We start from the raw sequence: 19545 nt of genomic DNA on the forward strand, positions 1-19545 counted from the left end.
AAGGACATAAGGAAGGAAGCATTTGCTGTTCCTTAAGTGGTTAATAGCAAGCAATAATGTGCTCTGTGTCACAGGTTGGGAAGTGAATTTCATTTTCATTTCATTTTTTCATGTATATCCCGCTCTTCCTCTGAGGAGCTCAGAGTACATGTTTTTTTTAATCCTCACAGCAACCCTGTGAGGTAGGTTAGGCTGAGAGATACGTGACTGGCCCAGAGTCACCCAGTGAGTTTCATAACTGAATGGTGCACCAACTAGTCGTGAAACTGAAGGAGAAGGCGGAGCTATCTAGATCAGATGACGTCATGTAGATATGAACCAGGAAATAGAAGAAATCCGAGGAACCATTTTAAACCTCGCAAATAGAAGCAGAGCAAGAACAAGAAAAAAGGGAAGAAGCATCCTGGATGAACTCTGCTCCCCGCTCCGGATAATTCGGATTCCTGTTTGAAGGTTTTGTGTACTACAAAGGTAAGTGGGACACTCACGCAACCCCATCTCCTGCTCTGTCTGATTTCATTAGGTTAACGGCACCCCCTCAATGGAATTGGAAAGAGTTCCAATGCAGAAAATGAAACGGAATTATCTCAGATCATGAATCTGCGAGAAGGAATAGAATGGAAATGAAGCTCTCAGGAAGGCAGGCAGGGTAGGGAGGCTTTAGCAGTATTTAATATAAAGTTTTAAAATACCATTACTGACTGACATCCTGACTACATTTCTCAGTAGGATTTTTCAGGGAATTGACTAACAGACTTTTCTCTTTCAATGGGACTTCTAGTAAACTTAGTCAGGAAACCAGACACTGACTGTAATGTGTTATGCTTATTTGCTTGCAAGTAAGTTTCGCTGCACTCGGTGGCGCTGACCTGTGAGTGAACAGGCTTAGGCGTTTGCTGTTTTCACTTTCATTCCGGGTAATCAGCGTCGTCTTCTCGATTTCTCTTCTTGTATTTTCTCGTTCGTAGCCGGATGCAGAGAATTCCATAGATTATTTATTTAATTTAGTTATTTTATTATTTGATTTCTATACTGCTTTTCTTTAAAATAATCTCAAAGTGGTTTACAATATAATCAAAACAATGCATAATTAAAATTTAAAAAGTACAGATATTAAATAAAAATAATATCTCTTTAAAAGTTTAAAAACCTATATAAAACAGTAAAACACACAGCACAAAGCAGTAGCAGCACTAAAAAATTATGTCGTGTGTGAAAAAGTACTTCCTTTTGTTGGTCCTAAATTTCCCAGCCTTCAGTTTCATGAGATGACCCCTGGTTCTAGTGTTGTGAGAGAGGGAGAAAAATTTATCTGTCTACTCTCTCTACTACATGCATAATTTTATACACTTCTATCATGTCTCCCCATAGTTATCTCTTTTCCAAACTAAAAGCCCCAGATGCTGTAGCCTTGCCTAATAAGAAAGGTGTTCCAGGCCCCTGATCATCTTGGTTGTCCTCTTGTGCACCTTTTCCAGTTCTACAATGCCCTCTTTAAGTACTCCATCACCGATTTGTATAAGGGCATTATTATATTAGCATTTTTATTTTCAGTCGCCTTCCTAAGGATCCCTATCATGGAATTTGCCTTTTTAACAGCTGCCGTGCACTGAGTCAACACTTTCAATGAGCTGTCCACCATGACCCCAAGATCTCTCCCCTGGTCAGTCACTGACAGCTCAGACCCCATCAGTGTATATGTGAAGTGGGTTCGGGTGTTTTTTGACCACAATATGCATCACTTGACACTTGCTTACACTGAACCGCATTTGCCATTTTTTTCGCCCACTCACCCAGTTTGGAGAGATCCTTTTGGAGCGCCTCACAATCTGTTCTGGATTTCACTACCCTAAATAGTGTAGTGTCATTTGCAAATTTGACCATCATCCAGATTAGTAGCCACTGATAGACCATAAGTAGTAAGGCCTCGTCACACATTACATTTATTAGCTGTATACATAAACTGCCTACAGATGTAAACTGTGAGTATGACAAGTGTTTGCAATATATAAGTATATTTATCAGGGAGCTATTACTGACTACAGCTTGTTGTAAAGTGTATGCTGTGTGGCACAACTGGGTTTATATAATGTATGAAACAGTCTTTAGGACATGGGTTCTCCAGCTTGGTTCCCCAGATGTTGATGGACTAAGTTCCCATCTTCACCAGCCACAGTGGCCAAAGGCTTTTGACCATTGTAGTTGGGGATGATGGGAGTTGTAGTACAACATTTGGGGACTGAAGCTGGAGAAGCCCTGCTTTTGGAGAACTGTTGCAGCACCTGGGAAGAGGACAGAGAGGTTTTCTTGTCAAGCAAACAAGCTCTCCTATGTTACCAGCCATTTTGACTCATTCGGAAGTTTCCCAGAGCCACCTCATTGTTTCTCTAACCCCCAATACTGAACATTTGCTAGTGTTGTATATCAAGCTTGGCTCTGGTGCCAGTGGTTTTGAAATATCTCTCCTTTCTTTTTCCTTGCTTGCTAGAAATCGTAGCAGCCAGAGTCTTGCTAACTGGAGTGGCAATTGCAGGCCCCATGGGTTTCAAGTGTTGCAGGATTAAGAAGCATGGGTTTTCTCAGTTTCAGATCTGCAGCCTTGTGCTGGAACCCTGAATCTTTTAACACCCTGTTCCCAGGCCACTTAGAGCAGTGTTACTCTAGTTATTAATTAGAAGTATTTATTATTTATTTGATTTCTATACCGCCCTTCCAAACATGGCTCAGAAGTTAGTACCCCCTGACCTGGAAAAATTAAATATCCCAATTTCCCAGTGCATTTTATATTTATAGTAATGTATGCCATATCTTGGAAGAAGGGCTGTGTACAAAGGGCCATTATGTGACAGATGTCCAATCTAGTATAGATGGGGTGCACAAAGTACATACATGGCTAGAAGTGAGGCTGGCCAAAGTTAGGAGGAGTGAACTGCCCAAAGTGCAGCCCACTAATTTCTCTCCCACCTTAAAGAAGGGAGAATGAATAATGATAAAGAGACAGGAAAAGAGGGTGAGAGAGAGCATGCAAGTTAGAGAAGGGAGGAGACTGCAGAGACAGCAGTTAAGGGTGGAGAGTGAAAGGGGGAAAGTGGCAACCCTAATTGTGGCGATAACCCTTAGAAGGAGGGAAGATTGTGGCTGCCTTTTTTTCCTTTTCCTTTTTTAAGGTTATGTCTGCAGGAGTATTGTGGTGGTAGTAGGTGAAGGTAGTGTTTGGACTTTTAATTCAGAGATTAAAAGAGAAGGATGAAGTCAGACACCTGTAGCGCTGAGACAAAAATAACACATGAATCACAGAAATGATAGACTAGAACAAATAATATAATTCAACAATTTATATTTTAGAATGCCTCTATACATAGGTAAATTTGTGACTGGAACTTATACTGCCCCTCTAAAATTGTTATACAGATCAGAGACTGAACTGTTTTCTAGTTTTAACAAAAGAAGATAAAAATGCGGTCTTGTAACCATGTCCATTTGCATTTTCAGACTCTCTTTGACAAACTTGAGGACTAGAAAGTTGTTACAAAAAAAATAAAAACACTAACAAACAGAATTCTAGCAAGAGCCTACAGACTGCTGTCAGAACATGTGAAGAGCCCTGGGTCAACCAGGGATCCACCTAGGCCATCAAGCGTATCGGGACCATGCTGTGGTCATAGTTATTGGTGGAGCAGTTACCAGACAAATAGGAAGATTTTTACTACAAACAAAAGAAATGCCTGCTGCATTATCTGTGCTGTTTGAGATACATCAGCCACCATTTACCAAGAGCACCTCCAGTTGTAGTACGACTGTGTGCTGACTGTGGGCTCTTAAGAAATAAAATACAGAATTTATTCACTCTTTGATTACACATGTATCCCAATTTTTCTTTTATTAGGCTATAGGAGACCGACACAAGGTTCCCACCTGGGCACTGACCAGACCCAGACATGGTTTGCTCCAGCAAGATTGCTGCATCATGTGCCTTTGAACTATACCCTACCTAGAGTCCATATATAGTACTGTATCAAAATATGTGACTTAAGACAATCGCTCATTCCAGGTTTGCTGCATTATAGCAACAAAAGTCAACATTTAATTCCTCTGAAATTCCAGAAAGCTGCACTTGTGCTACAGGTTTTAGGTTAGTCACAATCTAAACAAAGCTCAGCACTCTTGGCACAAAATAACTAGGTTAAACGTGCAACAGCCCAGGCTTCTACTGTACCTTTATCAGTTCAACAGTAGGCCTGTACACCTTCAGAACTATGTAAGGCCTTTTGTTTTTTTCCTGGAGTCACTTAGTTTAGCAACAACCCTAGGGCCTGGCTACCTCTGTTTCCAAACTGCTGGAAGGAGTTCTTCTTCTTCTTCTTCTTCATACTACTACTACTACTACTACTACTACTACTACTACTACTACTACTAATTATTATTATTATTATTATTAAATTATTTGATTTCTATACCACCCTTCCAAAAATGGCTCAGGGCGGTTTACACAGAGAAATAATAAATAAATAAGATGGATCCCTGTCCCCAAAGGGCTCACAATCTAAAAGAAACAAGACAGACACCTGCAACAGTAACTGAAGGTACTGTGCTGGGGGTGGATAGGGACAGTTACTTATCCAACTCTAAGTCCCTGCTGGTGCTTCACTAGCCCCCACAGATGTGCCCTAGGTCGGGTTTTCTTAACCTTGGGCCCCCAGGTTTTCTTAACCTTGGGCCACAAAGGCCATGTCTGGGGATTCTGGGAGTTATAGTCCAACAACATCTGGGGGCCCAAGGTTAAGAAACCCTGCCCTAGGCTATACTGTCATAATGCCCCATTTAAGAAATATCCTCCCCAAACATTCTTCTGTTCCCCACATTTCTATTTCTCTCAACTTAAGTTCAGTTAATGTTTAACTGTATGGCTTAAGTTTCAGATATTGCTTGCTGTTTTATTACAAAGGCAGAAGACATTCATAGAGAAAAGGGGACAGAAAATGATGTCCTTGAACAACCTTGAGAAGACAGTCACCTACCCTGTAAGTATCCCTTGTTCCACTTTCTTTCTTGTAGGCACCTGTAGATTTTGTCCTTTAATCTTTAAAAAAAGAAGAAGCTTTGGGCATGTTCGGATTGTGAAGTGATAACTTTGAGAACTAGGCTGAGACAGAGCATATTTTTTACCGCCATGAGCCAAATTAGGTATAAAAATTCAGTAAATAAAATAAATAAGAAGTAAAAGAAGGACTAGCAGAAATGCAATCTGCAGTGAAAGCCAGGTCCTTTATTTTCCTCAGTGGGCTAAACTGATGGGAGAATGTGAAGCTGGAACACACACACTAACTCACATAATACTGATTCACTGGCTTTACTGAAACAAATTAAAGTGGTTTATTCAGGCATTAAATATTTTACAGAGAAAAAACCTGAGTAATTAAACATAGCAACTTAGATGCATGCATGGAAAAGAAACAAACATTTTAGATGTTACATGATAAGCCGCTCCCATCCCTTTCACTGTGTTAACAGGGATAAGTGAGGGACAGAGGTGTGGGCGCAACCCAAGAGACAGTCATGTGGGCTGCTATTTTAGTCCCCCAGCACATGACACTGGTGGACCAATCATGTGCCAATGCTCTGTCTTTCAGTTGCTCTATAGGCAGGCACCCTCCCACCTGCCCCTGGACTCAGTGAAGGATATTCTGGTTGCCATCGGGGCCAAGCAGGAATTTTTTGGGTCTCGACTGATTGGCTAATGGTGGAGCCTTTTTCTGCTTACTTCTCACTGATTTCGTTAAGGCAGTCCCTGGGGTTAATTGGTCACTTTGCAGATGAGTGCGGGTCAGGGTAGGTTAATTTACATTGGTGTTGGGCTGGAGGGCGTGAGTGGGAATATGGAAGAAGGCTTGGTGATCTTGCGACTCTCAGCCTGGATCTGCTCCCACTCGGATGCATGCCAGTGAATGCCGCTCAGTGCCTCACGACCTGGGTTGAGGTGGGCTGACATGCATCCCCTCGACGGGGGTTACCTCATAGTAGAGAAGATGTTCGGACTGGGTACCAAGCCAAATCAAAGCCCGGTCCTTCACCCTCCTGTGGGCATACCTCCTATGAAATTGACCCACAAAGGGGATACCCACACAAAGATTCCTCGTTGCAGTTCTTGAGTCAGGATACCTAAGATGGATCCTTCCAGGTCAAATCTTCTAGGAACATCTAGGTGAACTTATCACCTGATCTTCTTGCAGAACCTCAAAAGGATTTTCCTTGAGACGGTAGACTAAGAAGGTGAAGGGAAGGAGGTATGCTTGGTGGGGCAAATCTGAGATAAGCAGCTAGAGTACTGTGGAACAAACAGGAGTGAAAGTATCTCCTTTTGCAGAGGAAGGAAGGAGTAAAGGTGTGGACTGTAACCTAGGAGGAACCTAAAACTTCTGCCTGTTTTGATTGGTCTTGCATCTTATTGGTCTAGATGATATTGTCTGACAAGACCTACTCCCATGCAATTGGGGATGTACTGTAAGCACATACATCCTGCTCCATTGCTGAGGTACTACCACCTAATTGGGTGGTGGGGTAGTTTGTCTGAACTACCCCCTTACCACTTTAAAGTAGCTTCTTTACATTTAAATTGTAAGTAGAGGGGTGGTTCGGATCAGATACCTCCCATATTAATCACATGGAACATAGCTTGTCCGAATCACCGCCCTACATGCAATTTAAATTATGGTACAATTGAAGGGAGGCAGGATGTGTGAGTTCCTGCATAAGCAGCTGTGTGTTGATGAAATGTATACTTACATATTAAGTATGTGCGGTATCCCCTGTGGCAAACTATTTGCGTGCCGCATTGCCATATTCAGCTGCTATTTTTAGTCACATCACTATGGACCCCTAATTTTGGTAGTTTGCAGTAATGTGATAAAGATGTGGAAATCCACATGGCTGTTGAATGGCTTGCTGGTAGAGCAGCTTCACATGGTTGCTTTTAAAGTGACTGCCAGTTATCTGAATTGGGTCATTTGAAGCCCAGTTTCACAGGTTCCGGCTAAAGGAGTGTAATTAGAAATCTCATCAAAGACTGACGCAGCCTTGGGATTCTCTGTCTAAATTAGTAAATGGGCAGGCTGGGCCAATAATGAGAAAGATACTTGGCCCAAATAGTCCTTGCAATGTAAACTCTATTGCTTCTGGTTAATACATTACGTGAAAGATAAAGAATCCAAATAAACCATATATAAAAGTATGTATAACCATGTATACATGTATAAAAACCATCTATCCCCTTAGGCATGAAGGGAAAAAATAAGTAACCCTTTTTCTCCTTTCCTTTATAGGTTATTCCATGTTCTGGGACTATCCTTGGTGGCCTTTTGCCTGGAGAGCTAATTGTAATACGTGGGTTTGTTCCAGAAGCTGCAGATAGGTAAGAGTTAAAAGCAGATGTTTCTAAAGACACCTCTTGTAGGTGATGTTGCATGCAAGTTGGCAAACAAATAGCAAAAGTGCATATTTGATCCTGCAGGAAGTGAATTTGTTGAAAGTGGTTACAGCTTTCCTTTGTTAAATCAAGGTATTTCGAGAAACATTACAACTTGCTAGGAAAAGTCATTGCTTATTGCCCATTGATTTCATTTGGTCTCCTGGTGGAAATTGAAAAGATAGTGTTGTGAAATCAAGTCTGGTAACTGATTCCAAATCCTTTGAAATCCTTATGACCGAATTCCAAATCTTTGGTTTTATCTTCCAAAGGGCAGTTTCACTTAATCTGCATACAATACTCAGTTTTTAATGAAAAAAATGAAAGTATGTGCAAAGAGGTCTGGCTTAAACATGCAGCATTTGCTTCCACATGTTCCAAAATGTTGACTAGAATTTTGAGAATATCTTTCTGGATTTGATGTAGGTCTGACTGCTCTCTCTTTTTATATGATGGATTTAAATAGATCAGTGGCATGGATATTACATAGGCTGTGGAGATCCTTTCCGTGTTTCATGCGGACAACATTGGTCACTTTCTGCATTGCAAGTTGAAAGTAGTACAGTTGAGGCTTGTGTGTCCACTTTAGCAGTAAGCACAGTTTAGCATCTTCAGCTGTGAGTGCTGAAGAATGGCCAAGCTATGGCCAAGGCTTGCTTTGCCAAAGTGGTGGTAATATGAGCCCAGCTAAGGATTGGAGCTCCGAACAAGTAAGCCCAAAATTATGAATTAATGTAGCAAGCATTCCATCCTTGCAGGCTGTGACTTATATGGTTGTCCACTTCTGATTGGAATTAATGATGTTTTGGAGTGAACTGAATTGACTATTGTGTTTCCATTTGCTGCTAGGTTCCAAGTAGACTTCCAGTGTGGCAATAGCACAAAACCTCGAGCTGATGTAGCCTTTCATTTCAACCCCCGGTTCAAAAAATCTGGTTGCATTGTTTGCAATACCCTGCAGAAAGAAAAATGGTGCTGGGAAGAGATCACTTATGAGATGCCTTTCAAACAAGGACAGCCATTCGAGATGGTGGTTATGGTTCTACATGATAAATTCCAGGTGAGCTGCTAAGAGTTTATCAATTGTTTAGTCAGTCTGTGAACAAGCTCAGTGGGTGCAATCCAGCCACAGGCTTACTACAGGTTAATTAGCTTCTGATTGGTGCAGTGTGTAAGCCCTTACACAGTGTTGCTGTGATACAATTGATCCCTTACACAGTGTTGATATGAATAAAATGTGAGTTGGTGCAGGAAGCTTAGTGTTGCAGAACTTTATTAAAAAAAAAAGGCTTGTTTTTGTTATTTCTTGGCATTGACAAAGAAAACAAGACAAAAGGCACACAACCTCCTGCATGGAATGGGATACGGCAAGGCGAGTCTAATAAAACTATTGGTTGATCCAAGATGCATGCAGATAGGAGAGAGGAAATTTCCATCCTTATACTGGACTGCTCTTCCACTCTTGCACCTTGAAATCACTTGGTTTGTAGTACTGTTAATGTTCAGCTTCCAGTAATCAAGAGAGGCAAATGTGGGATGCAGCCATACTTTAATGATTCAACATATTCTGGGAGAGAGTGTGCAAGCTTCGTAGAACTATATTTGTAGCAAAATTGCAAGTTTTGTCCAATTTCCATACAAGTAGGAAAACTAAGCTAGCAGATCCTGAATGTTTTATTAACAGTAAAATTTATATATATATTTATTTATTGCCTACTTTTCTCAAACACTGGGCTGATTCGAATGTCATACAAAACCATGGTTAAAGCTTGGTTCTTTATTCCCTGAGCCTCAGGAAAGTGTGCTCCTCTCACCCCCTGTCCATGCAAGCCTCCAAAGAATTGTATTTTTGACTTAGGTTAGAAACAACCAAGATTGTCGATGACATCTGCAATAACTGATCCTGGTCTATTTTAATCAACTTTCCTAAAATAAACTGAGATACAAAATCCATTTCGGTTCATATCTCTGTTTGTTTTAGGGAAGATGATTATTGTAAACCAAAGTTGGTTGGTTTGGATGTCAAAACCATCTTGATTTGTTTCTATCCTAAATCAGAAGTACAATTATTTGGCGATTCACATGGGCAAGGAAGGGGTTAGCACGTGTTTCCAAGGCACAGGGCATTATGCAAAGCCAAGCTTTAACCATGGTTTCTTGTGCTGTCTGAACTGGCCCACCAACCTATGCTATGTTCATAGCAATACACTTAAAAATTATTTAATTTTGCTTATACCTATTTGTAGAAATTATTTTCATGCATTTATCATACTTGCACTAGAAGTGTGCATGGACCGTTTGGCACACTTCAGTCCAAATTTGGACCGAATCATGGGTATGTGAACCAGTTTGGTCAAACCAATAAGTTGGGCTGGTCCGTTCAATGAACCAGCTTGAACTGGTTTGAAGTAGTTCATGATCGAACTGCTCGAACCAGCCCGGATCACATAGGAACATAGGAAACTGCCATATACTGAGTCAGACCATTGGTCTATCTAGCTCAATATTGTCTTCACAGACTGGCAGCGGCTTCTCCAAGGTTGCAGGCAGGAATCACTCTCAGCCCTATCTTGAGAAGCCAGGGAGTCAAACCAGTTCTGCACATCCCTAACTTTCACCCTTGTTCATCCTACAGATTTCAGGCTTGTTTTTTGTTAACAAATGCTGTATTTGTGCATATGTACCCATACATCTTCCATAGTGAATTTGATGCAACATGCTAACAAAAAGGAAAACTGCAAATCTTAAGGATCATGAAGTTGCTGAGTCTGAGTTTCATGAGGTGAATTAGCCAGAGTTTTAGCATTAGCTAGCTGACAAAATTAGCAGGGTGTCTTGGTGAATTAGCAGGGTGCCAGTGGTACATACATTCTCTGGAGAAGGATTTTTTTTAAAAAAAATATTTATAGCAGAGGAAGTGGGGCAATAACCAGAAAGTGACAGCAGAAGACTTTTCTTTAAAAATTGTGGCAAACCTTTGCACCTCTTCAATAAGAGTTTATCTGAGAAAACCAAGACATGTTGTACAAATGGCAGTGCCTCCTTGTATGAAAACCTTTGATGTATGGAAACAGCCTTAGAGGTCACATGGCCCTCTACCTCTTGGTTTGTTCTTGGTGCTTACTGCTGTCAGCTCAGTAACTTACATGCAAGGCTTCCAAAACACCTAGAGCAATTATTTAGGAACCGTTAATTCAAATAACCTTATGAAATGTTGTATTTCTAGTAATGTTAATGGATGATTTCAGAAATATGTAAACAGAGTTGTCAGTTTTTAAGTCTGTCATATGTCAAATACTTAAATGTGGAAGAAATATGAAATTGGATAGCTCACTTTCACTAGAGCTGTGTTCCATACCTGTATGCATTCTTTCCGTAGGTATCTGTAAATGGAAAGCATGTGTTGATCTACAAGCACAGGATTGACCTTGAGAAAATAGATACACTTGGGATATCTGGAAAAGTGTGCATTGAGCTAATTGGATTTGTTTCAAACAATGTAAGTTTGTTTTTAAGACAGCTGTTTATTTGGGGGTTGGTGTGATGTGTTTGTTTTCTTATGCTTCTACTTCTCTTGTGCTGAAGTAGAATATTTATTGCTAATGGATCAGAGAATTTGCTACCCTTCCAGCCAAAAAAATGCACTAGAGCGGGAGGGGATATTACCTTCAGTGGCAGTGTGTAGGTCTAGTGTGAAAGTGTCCCGTTATTCAAGAGTGCAGAATATTAGCTGACCTCCAGACCAACAGCGTGTATATGGAAGGACACTTTGTGCATAAAATGTGGGAGAGTATTTTCCCTAATCTTCTTACTTTCCTTTGTGCCTCCTGAAAAGCTGACCTTGAGGACTGTAGAAAGGGATATATTTTTGGGAGATAGGGATGTGCATGAACCGTTCAAAGTCTAACCAGTTCGCATCGAACTGGGCCACTAATTATGGCAGTTCGGTCATGAATTGAAACGGGACCAGCTAGGACTGTGATCAAACTGAACCAAACTTGGTTCAAGCAGAGTGGTTCGACTTTGAGATGCAGCAGTGCGAGGGGAGCGGTGGCAAAAAAGATAGTCTAAGGTTCTTACCACCCAGTGCAGCTGCCACTGCTCGCCAACCCATAATACTGCCAATCGCCATTGCCGCCATCCTTAAGCAGGCTGCTTGTGTGGCAGCATGGTTCTGGCCTCTGCATCTGCAGAAAACGGACCCACGCCCCCACCGTGCAGACGGTCTGCTTAAAGATGGAGGCAGAGGTGATTGGCAGTACTAGGGAGTGGCAATGCTGGCAGCCTTGCTGGGCCAGGTGGTAAGAATTTTAGACTACTGTTCTCGCTGCTCCCTCCATGCTGCCCTTTGCAGGATTCCCCATCCCTTACTTGTAAAGGGGAATGCTTACCGGATTCCCCTTTACAAGTACTGGTGCTTGAACTGCTGAGCTGGTTTGGCTAATTGGACCAGACCAGCTGGTTGGTTCGAAACTGAATTGCGTTTTTGGGTTCATGCGCACCCCATTGGTAGGCAACTGCAGAGGAAAGGGGGGATTGGGGGAAATCACCCCTCTCCTGCTGCGCATGCAAAATGCTCTTCCATGCATACATTGTTAGTCTGGACTCAAGTTGCTCCTTGAGCACAGTAATTATAAAGCACTACCATTTAAGATCTGAATGAGTACAGTGTGAGTCGGTGTTGTCCTCTCATTCCTCATGAAGACACGAGAAGTACAAAAGATAACAGAAGTGTCTGTTTGGCTTTGGGGAAGCAATGTTCATGTCTTGCTTTTCCATTGGAATGACCAGATCCCTGAAATGATGGGTACCTTTACATCTCATTAGTAACGCCACTGACAGCTTCAGTTAACAATGTTGACTCATGGGTATCCTTCAGTTCTACAAAGAAGCATGGCTCTTGCTCCTGCTGCATCATATAGTAATATAATTACATATAAATATGTAGCAGGATTAAATTAGCCTTGCTAATATACTTGACAATTTTCCTTTTAACAGTGTTAAAAGCAATCGCTCACCCATCTCACTAATGAAACTCTGATATAAAGGGATTCTTAGATCACAGCTCATGAGTTATCAATGACCTGTGAGCATTGACCTTTCATCCTATCTTTTCCCCTGCAGTCTTTGCAAGGCTCTCAGCCATCCTTGCTAGGGACAACACAGAAAGAAGCAGGAAATGTACGTATTCTTATCTGATTAGGCATACAATTTATGTTCTCTCTTATGTTGTAGTTAAGTTCTTTTTCTTCTTTTCAACAGGAAGAAGTACCTGACGCTTCACAGTTTGTAAGTATCTTTATGAATGTAAATTGTATGTGGAATATTAGAAAATACTGAAGGGAATATGTGTTGGCTTTTCTACATACCCATTTTAGTGCAAGACTGTTCTGTATAAAATTTCTCCCTTTTTTGTTTTCTACATATACTGGGCTCTACAATGTGGCTTTTTAAGTCTTTCGTAAAGGACACTTTGATTTGTGGCTTGTCACCCTGTTCAGATTTGCTGTGCCAGCGGACAAGGAGCTTCCTGTTGTTCTATCATAGTGGTGTTTTTGAGGACCATTTAGAATATTATGTGGTGTTAAAATCTGTAATGAAGTGGTAAGAAAGTGGCTGAGGTTGCACAAGGGACACAAAATGGGTTTTTTTAAAGTGCTGAGACCTGATAGTTTCAGTGCCTGATACTTACTTCCTGACATAAAAAGGCATATCTTCAACCATCTCCTGGCCACTCTCATACATATATGCTTAGATGGTATTTTTGGAAATACTGGAGGGGTGACCCTACTGCTTTTTGAGAATGAAAGCATCTTAACAAACAGAGCATTCACTGTATGGCCAGAGCCCACAAGCAGCTTCCTGCACTGGTAGAGCCATCCTGAGGGATGTTATGGTGACCATATTTTATAAGTAGTCATCCATGTCCACCCTGAGAGATGACAGACCTTCACTACCACCTCATATACATTTTTTGCATTTAAGACTGTTGTTACTCTCTCTCTCGGAATGGAATTAAGACAAGCGGGCATGATGTGCCTGTATCTGACTTAAAAGCAGGCACGTGTTTTAAAACAAGGTTCAGCACCACCATTTTGTGTGGCACACATTTATCAAAATTACCAAACTTAGTGACTGGTGGTGCGATGTCATTCAATGCAAAGAAGCAGCCCTTGGGAGTTCCCTGTGGAGAGGGTGTTGCTGAGGCAGGCAAAAAGGTCTTGTGGAGCACTCTGACTTGTCTGCCCAACTGCAGATGCCTCGATATCCCTACCTTATTCTCTCCCCACCACCTCCATTTTCCAAAGCTACCTCATAGACTTTATGCAGTTGGGAACAATATACCCTCTTCACCTCCTTATTGACCAGGATCTTCTCCAAGGCCCAGATCAGGAACACATTTTTTGTTATCTTTCCCCTCATACATGAGGTCATGATGAAAATGAATGTGAAAATGAGCCTGGTGTGAGAAGACTCTCACTGCCTCAGGCTGTAGCTGCCTAGATGCCACTTGCTGGAGACTGAAGCAGCTTCCTGTGGAAATTGCCTCTCGGTGTGAAGAGGGTGAAGGATGACTTTTGCAGCCCCCTTTGCACTATTCACTGTCTTCTCCATTTCTCTCCCAAGAGCTAGCAGAAAGAGATGCCAGGTTGTATCCTGTCTGGTAATATTTTGTGTGGTGTTTGGAAGTTTGTCCCAGTGGGGATCCTGTAGAGAATATGGGGGGTGGAGTCAGAAAAAGGTGGAGCCAGAAAGAATGGAGTTACTTCTGAATAAAGCCTTAGTTATGCATAATATTTCTTTATATTTATAAGGGAAGCAGTTACAAAAGGCCCCTTTCTTCCCCTATTCCTCACACCTGTAGCACAAGCCCACCAGCCAGTCCTTGCCATCATGGCTACTATTGCTGTTCTGCTCACTCCTTCTTTGTGGCGGTGCCTCAAAGAGCCTTCCTGGACATGAAACAGCACCAGCAGCACTGCTGTTTTTTGTTTTTTGTTTAAATCCATTACAGCTGCCTGCTCAAGTTGTGGTCTTGGCATTGCAACGTCCTCACAGCCCTGGTGCTGCAACTGTATTACTACTTGGGGAAACCTCCCTCCACCTCCAGAAACCTTGGAGCTAGGGAAAGGGTAGGGAAGCACAATAGTAAAGACAACTCCAGACTCCCTCTGCAGCTTCAAATTTAAGGAGGTGGCTGTGGCATGCCCAGTTCACCAGAGGGCGATGGTACACTTGCTACAGTGCATGCAAATGTGGAAACTTACAAATCATTCTCTATAAATAACAACCTTAGACAAACATGTCCTTTTCAGATTAATTACCTTCCCTGTGCTTAGCAAACATGGGAGAAGGACCCTCACCGCCACCCACAGGGTTCCTGATCATGTTGAAGAGCCTTTGGGCCTACAACTGAACATGTGTATGCTCCCCTTTCAGCCCTTCTGTGAACATGTGAAGCTGGCAGGCATGATTCTGTTCTGCCTGTTCAATGAATGGGTGAGTGGGGAGCAGGAACTTGTGGAAAGGGCTCTAATGCTACATAAATGAGTACAAACTATTGCATTGTGCGTTTTGCTCCGTTTTCTAGAAATGCTTCTTAAAGGGAAGTTGTCAGAATTCCTCAGAATATCAACACGCATGCACATGATATAAATTTATCAAGTGAATTTTGACACTTTGTATCTTAGATACTGCAACTGGATAGGACACTTTCGTACTGCAACTGGGTTTGCTGTAGCTACACCAGTGTTACAGCTGGCCTTTCCTGCCCTAGTCACATAAGGCAGATGTTCTTTTAACATTCAACTTTACATATGGCCAGTATGCACCTTAGCTAGGGACTCCCTAGGGAGTGTGTAACTTCCCACGTTTACTGTGGGACTATGGATGTAATTGAGACAAGTGATGGCTACTAAAAAGAGCAGAAGGTTCCAAGTTCCCTCCCTGGCATCTCCAAGATAGGGCTCAGAGAGATTCCTGCCTGTAACCTTGGAGAAGCCGCTGCCAGTCTGGGTAGACAATACTGAGCCAGATGGACCAATGGTCTGACTCAGTATATGGCAGCTTCCTATGTTCCCATGTACATAACAGAGTAGCTCATCAAACACTCCTACAAATTTAAAGAAATGGAGAGAAAAACTGAAAAAAAGTGAAAGTGGAGAGCTTTTCTGTATTTTTGCCACTCCCACAAAACTGCAGTGCAATAACTTTTGAGTATGGTAAACTCTACTCTAAACATAACTGCATTTTCAGATGATTCCCTATGTTGCACAACTTTCTGCTTCTCTTGGGCCTGGACGTACGATTGTCATTAAAGGAGAAGTTAACGAAAAGCCAAATAGGTTAGTAAAGCAGAGTGGGGTTCATAATTTTTAAAAGAATGTTTCAACATGTTGCTGTTAATGGCTGAATAAATCAAGACAATACCAAGCTCTTCTCTGCTGCTGGTGTTAGCTTATATGGTGAACGAAATGGGACATTGTGGGAGGGGACACAATGACTGGGGGCAGGAAGAAAGTTGAAGGCTTGCAAGCAAAGGGGCAAAGTGCCATGAATTTGGGAAGTGAAAAAGCAGAGCCCGCAGACATGGTTAGCAGTAGTGAGAGAAACCAAAACCTACTATAAGGATTTTTATATTCCAATTTAATATTTGTGTAACTGTTTTATAGTTTTACATTGTTAAATGTTTTGTAAAGCACCTTGAGATTATTTTAATAAAAGGCGGTATACAAATCTAACAAATGTGAATTTGTATTGCTGCTGTTCACAATTGGTGTGCACTTTTGAACCATGCCTAAAGTTTACCATTACTAGCTATAGCAAGAGTCCTCGGTAGAAATGGCTGGTTTCTTGGACATTATGCAATATAACATGACTAACACTAGTATTTTATTTGCAGCTTTGCAGTTAACCTGAAGCCCAGTGACTCAAGTGATATTGCCCTACATCTAAATCCTCGAATAAAAGAGCAGGCTTTTGTGAGAAACTCCTTCTTGTGTAGCAGTTGGGGCGAAGAAGAAAGGCAACTTCCTCATTTTCCTTTCAGTCCGGGAATGTACTTTGAGGTAACTGACTGAACAAGGCCAGTGTTATACAGACAGTTGCTGGGTGTGTGTGGTGGTGGTGGCAGTGGATAGCTAGTGATGGGAAGGCTTCTGCAAAGCAGCATGTAACAATACCCTTACAGATTTTGTACAGGGCAGCCTGTTCTAGAGAGCCACAAGCAGATATTGGCTTATCTGCCACTTTCACAGTTCCCTCTGGCTTTGAGGCACAGAACTTGGTAGCCACTAATCACATTGCAGTGACTCGAGGCCCATTCATGGGATGTGCCTTTCAAATCACAAAAAGATGGCCAGCAGCTCAAACAAGGATCCTAGGAATGGTGATGAGCTAGAAACCAGAATTACCATTTCCAAATCACTGATCAATCCTTGCACTAAAAATTGGGTGATTAGCCTGTGAGGGGAGGAAAGAGTCCTGTGAATAAGCTCCTAATAGCCTGGTCATATGCATCAACTTTAGCTAATACAGTATCACACTAATTGTAGTTGGCCCTGCAACAGCTAACTAATCATACCATTTGCGAAAGATTGTTTACCACACTCTTCTGTTCTTGGCTAAAAGACTGACAAGCCATATCCAGTGGGCAGTTAGGGCAGCAACCTATACAACTGAATTGTAAAGTTTGCCTCAATGTTTGACTGGACTGTAATTTCTATTAATGTACCGAAAAATAAGTATACTATGGCTAGACATAAAATTATAGTCCAAAGGGAGGGAATGGGTTTAAATAACTTAAAACTTCAAGCTAGGTGATCAACCTCAATCTTGGGCAGGTTATACTCCCCTTATATCGTCTTCTCTGGAGGATCCCACAATCCTGCTTAATTCACTAAGGTTGTAAATGTCCCTTTAATTTTCAGCTGATAATATTCTGCGAAACCCATCAGTACAACATCGCTATCAATGGTGTGCATACCCTGGAGTACAAGCATCGGTTTAAACAACTTAGCAAGATCAACATACTGGAAGTCCATGGGGACATTCGACTGTTGGATGTGAGGAGCTGGTAAAGAAGCTCCCCAAATTCCTTTTGAAAAATACTTCATCCCTTCCTCCCTGTGAATGGGGCGGGGGGGTGGTAGTGGAGGGCAGCAGTAACCTTGATTTACCATAGGCGGGGAAACAATTTGGATGCAGTAGATTGCTTACAGAAACCAATCTGTACCTGCCCAGAGAAGTAAGCTAGAGTATTGTGGCTAATAACTAACCACAACTGGCATTATAAGTGCTTGCTACTAATTACAAGTATAACATCAACTCTTGCTAGTGAGATTACTATACCCAAGTTCACATGAACTTGTACACTTTGGCAATGCAGCATTTTATGTACCATATTATATGCTATCCTGGTACAGCTTTGACTCTTGAGGTTAAAGTAGGCAAGATGCTAAACATGGCACTGTTTCCCCATATATGTTTCCATTTAAAAATAGCTGGATTCTGGATTGTGACTGCACCATGCATAAAGGGGGACTTTAACCCTTTGTTTCCATGTTGTTTCCCTACTAAAATTTCCCTGAAGCAGCTCTTCTTCTCCCCCACCCTGTACCCACTGCAGCAAATGACACCATCACAGGGGATGTTTCGACAGGAAAATGGTGCAAAGGGTTAAAGCCCCTCGTCTACTTGTGCCATGGTCCTAATCCACACGCTGCCCCTCCCCACCCTGCTCCTGTTTTGAATGAATAATTCAAGAGACTAGTGTCATGGTTAATTTGGCTCTCTGCTAATGTTTATAGTTTAAGTGACAGATTTGAAGGAGCTCTTATTCTTGAGCTTCACTCTCTTCAGAATGATCGACATTACATAGTAGTTTATCCTACTGAACTATTGGCATTCGATGTATACTTTAACTGACTGCACTATTGTACTGGGGAAACAGGAATTCTCTGAGTACTACTATTACTTGTCTCTTACCTCTCAATATATATATCTAGAAGAGTTTGAGGAAGCTTCTGTCAAGTGGATGTCTTCACAAGAACATGGCTGTGTTTTGTAGCATTAAAAGGCATATAGTCCACCTTTTTGCACTGAGCGACTAAAAGAAGTCTTAATCCTAAAGTGTTCAGAATTGAAATTTAACTTCTGTGAAGCTATACAGAAATCTTGTTACTTCCAAAATAAATCCATTTTTTAAAAAACAAGCTGCTACAACAATGCAGTGTCTGAGTTGAATGGTATTGGACATCTGTGTGAATTTGAATTTTAGGGTTAACAGAAAGCTGATGTTGAGAGACTGATTTCTAGCCATATGGCCTTCCCCCACAACAGACCTGTGTGTTCTCCAGTGATCAGCTATGGGCCACAGTATGAGGCTATCCTTTCACTAACCAGGATATTCCTTTACCATAACATAACCTACACCTCTGACTTTCTACATCCTGTTTCCTATGTACCTGCTTCAGTCACCTATGTGATGAATCTTGCAAGATAGGTTAAAGGTTAGATTTGTTTTGGTTTTATGCTTAATATTGGCTTTTAGAAGCTAGCAACTAAGAAAATTTGCCCTCCACACCTGGCTTATGGTTCCGAATATATTATCCTAATACAAAGTGTTTCTATGACCTTGATCAGATTAAGTCTCCATCTAGTGCAGCATCATGTCCCCACAATGCCACTGAAATGCTGCTCAGAAGCCCGTAAGTTGATGATGCAGTTAACCAAACCCACCTTCAAGCAAGTGGCATTCAAGGTGTGCTGCATCTAAATCTAGAAATGCCACTTAAGCTGTTAGTTGCTGATTAAAGCCATGGGAGAAGAGTCTAATTCTCTTTTGAATTAATCTAAAGCAGTTACCATCACTAGCAGCAATTTTTTAACACTAACAATTATACATACATTGTCTTCAGGATTATTCTTAAACAGGTTAGTCTATAGGTTTCTATTTCTGTCTCAAACCACAATGATTAAAAAATGGTTTGTCAAAAGCAGCTTAGTCAGGTAACAAAGTAGCAAAAATATAGGACTGTCACATCTAATTGCATATAATCATCTGTTCCCGGATGGATTTTTCC

At 41.5% G+C, this 19545-nt stretch overlaps 1 protein-coding gene across 2 annotated transcripts; it reads left to right on the forward strand.

Moving 5' to 3' along the window:
- The first annotated feature begins 314 nt into the window (after positions 1–314).
- On the forward strand, positions 315–18675 carry LGALS8 (galectin 8). Of its 2 annotated transcripts, none has more exons than XM_053300087.1 (10): positions 315–471; positions 4914–5021; positions 7320–7408; positions 8312–8522; positions 10842–10961; positions 12587–12643; positions 12725–12751; positions 15719–15807; positions 16365–16530; positions 17392–18675. In XM_053300087.1, exons 2-10 carry the CDS (start codon positions 4980–4982, stop codon positions 17539–17541), a joined length of 951 nt encoding a protein of 316 aa, XP_053156062.1. In that variant the 5' UTR covers positions 315–471; positions 4914–4979; the 3' UTR covers positions 17542–18675. The 2 variants fall into 2 exon arrangements, with proteins under 2 accessions (XP_053156062.1, XP_053156071.1); XM_053300096.1 differs by having other exon boundaries at positions 316–471; positions 4946–5021.
- The last annotated feature ends 870 nt before the right edge of the window (positions 18676–19545 follow it).

This window comes from Hemicordylus capensis, chromosome 1 (genome assembly GCF_027244095.1).
Source record: "Hemicordylus capensis ecotype Gifberg chromosome 1, rHemCap1.1.pri, whole genome shotgun sequence".
NCBI classification, from domain to species: domain Eukaryota; kingdom Metazoa; phylum Chordata; class Lepidosauria; order Squamata; family Cordylidae; genus Hemicordylus; species Hemicordylus capensis.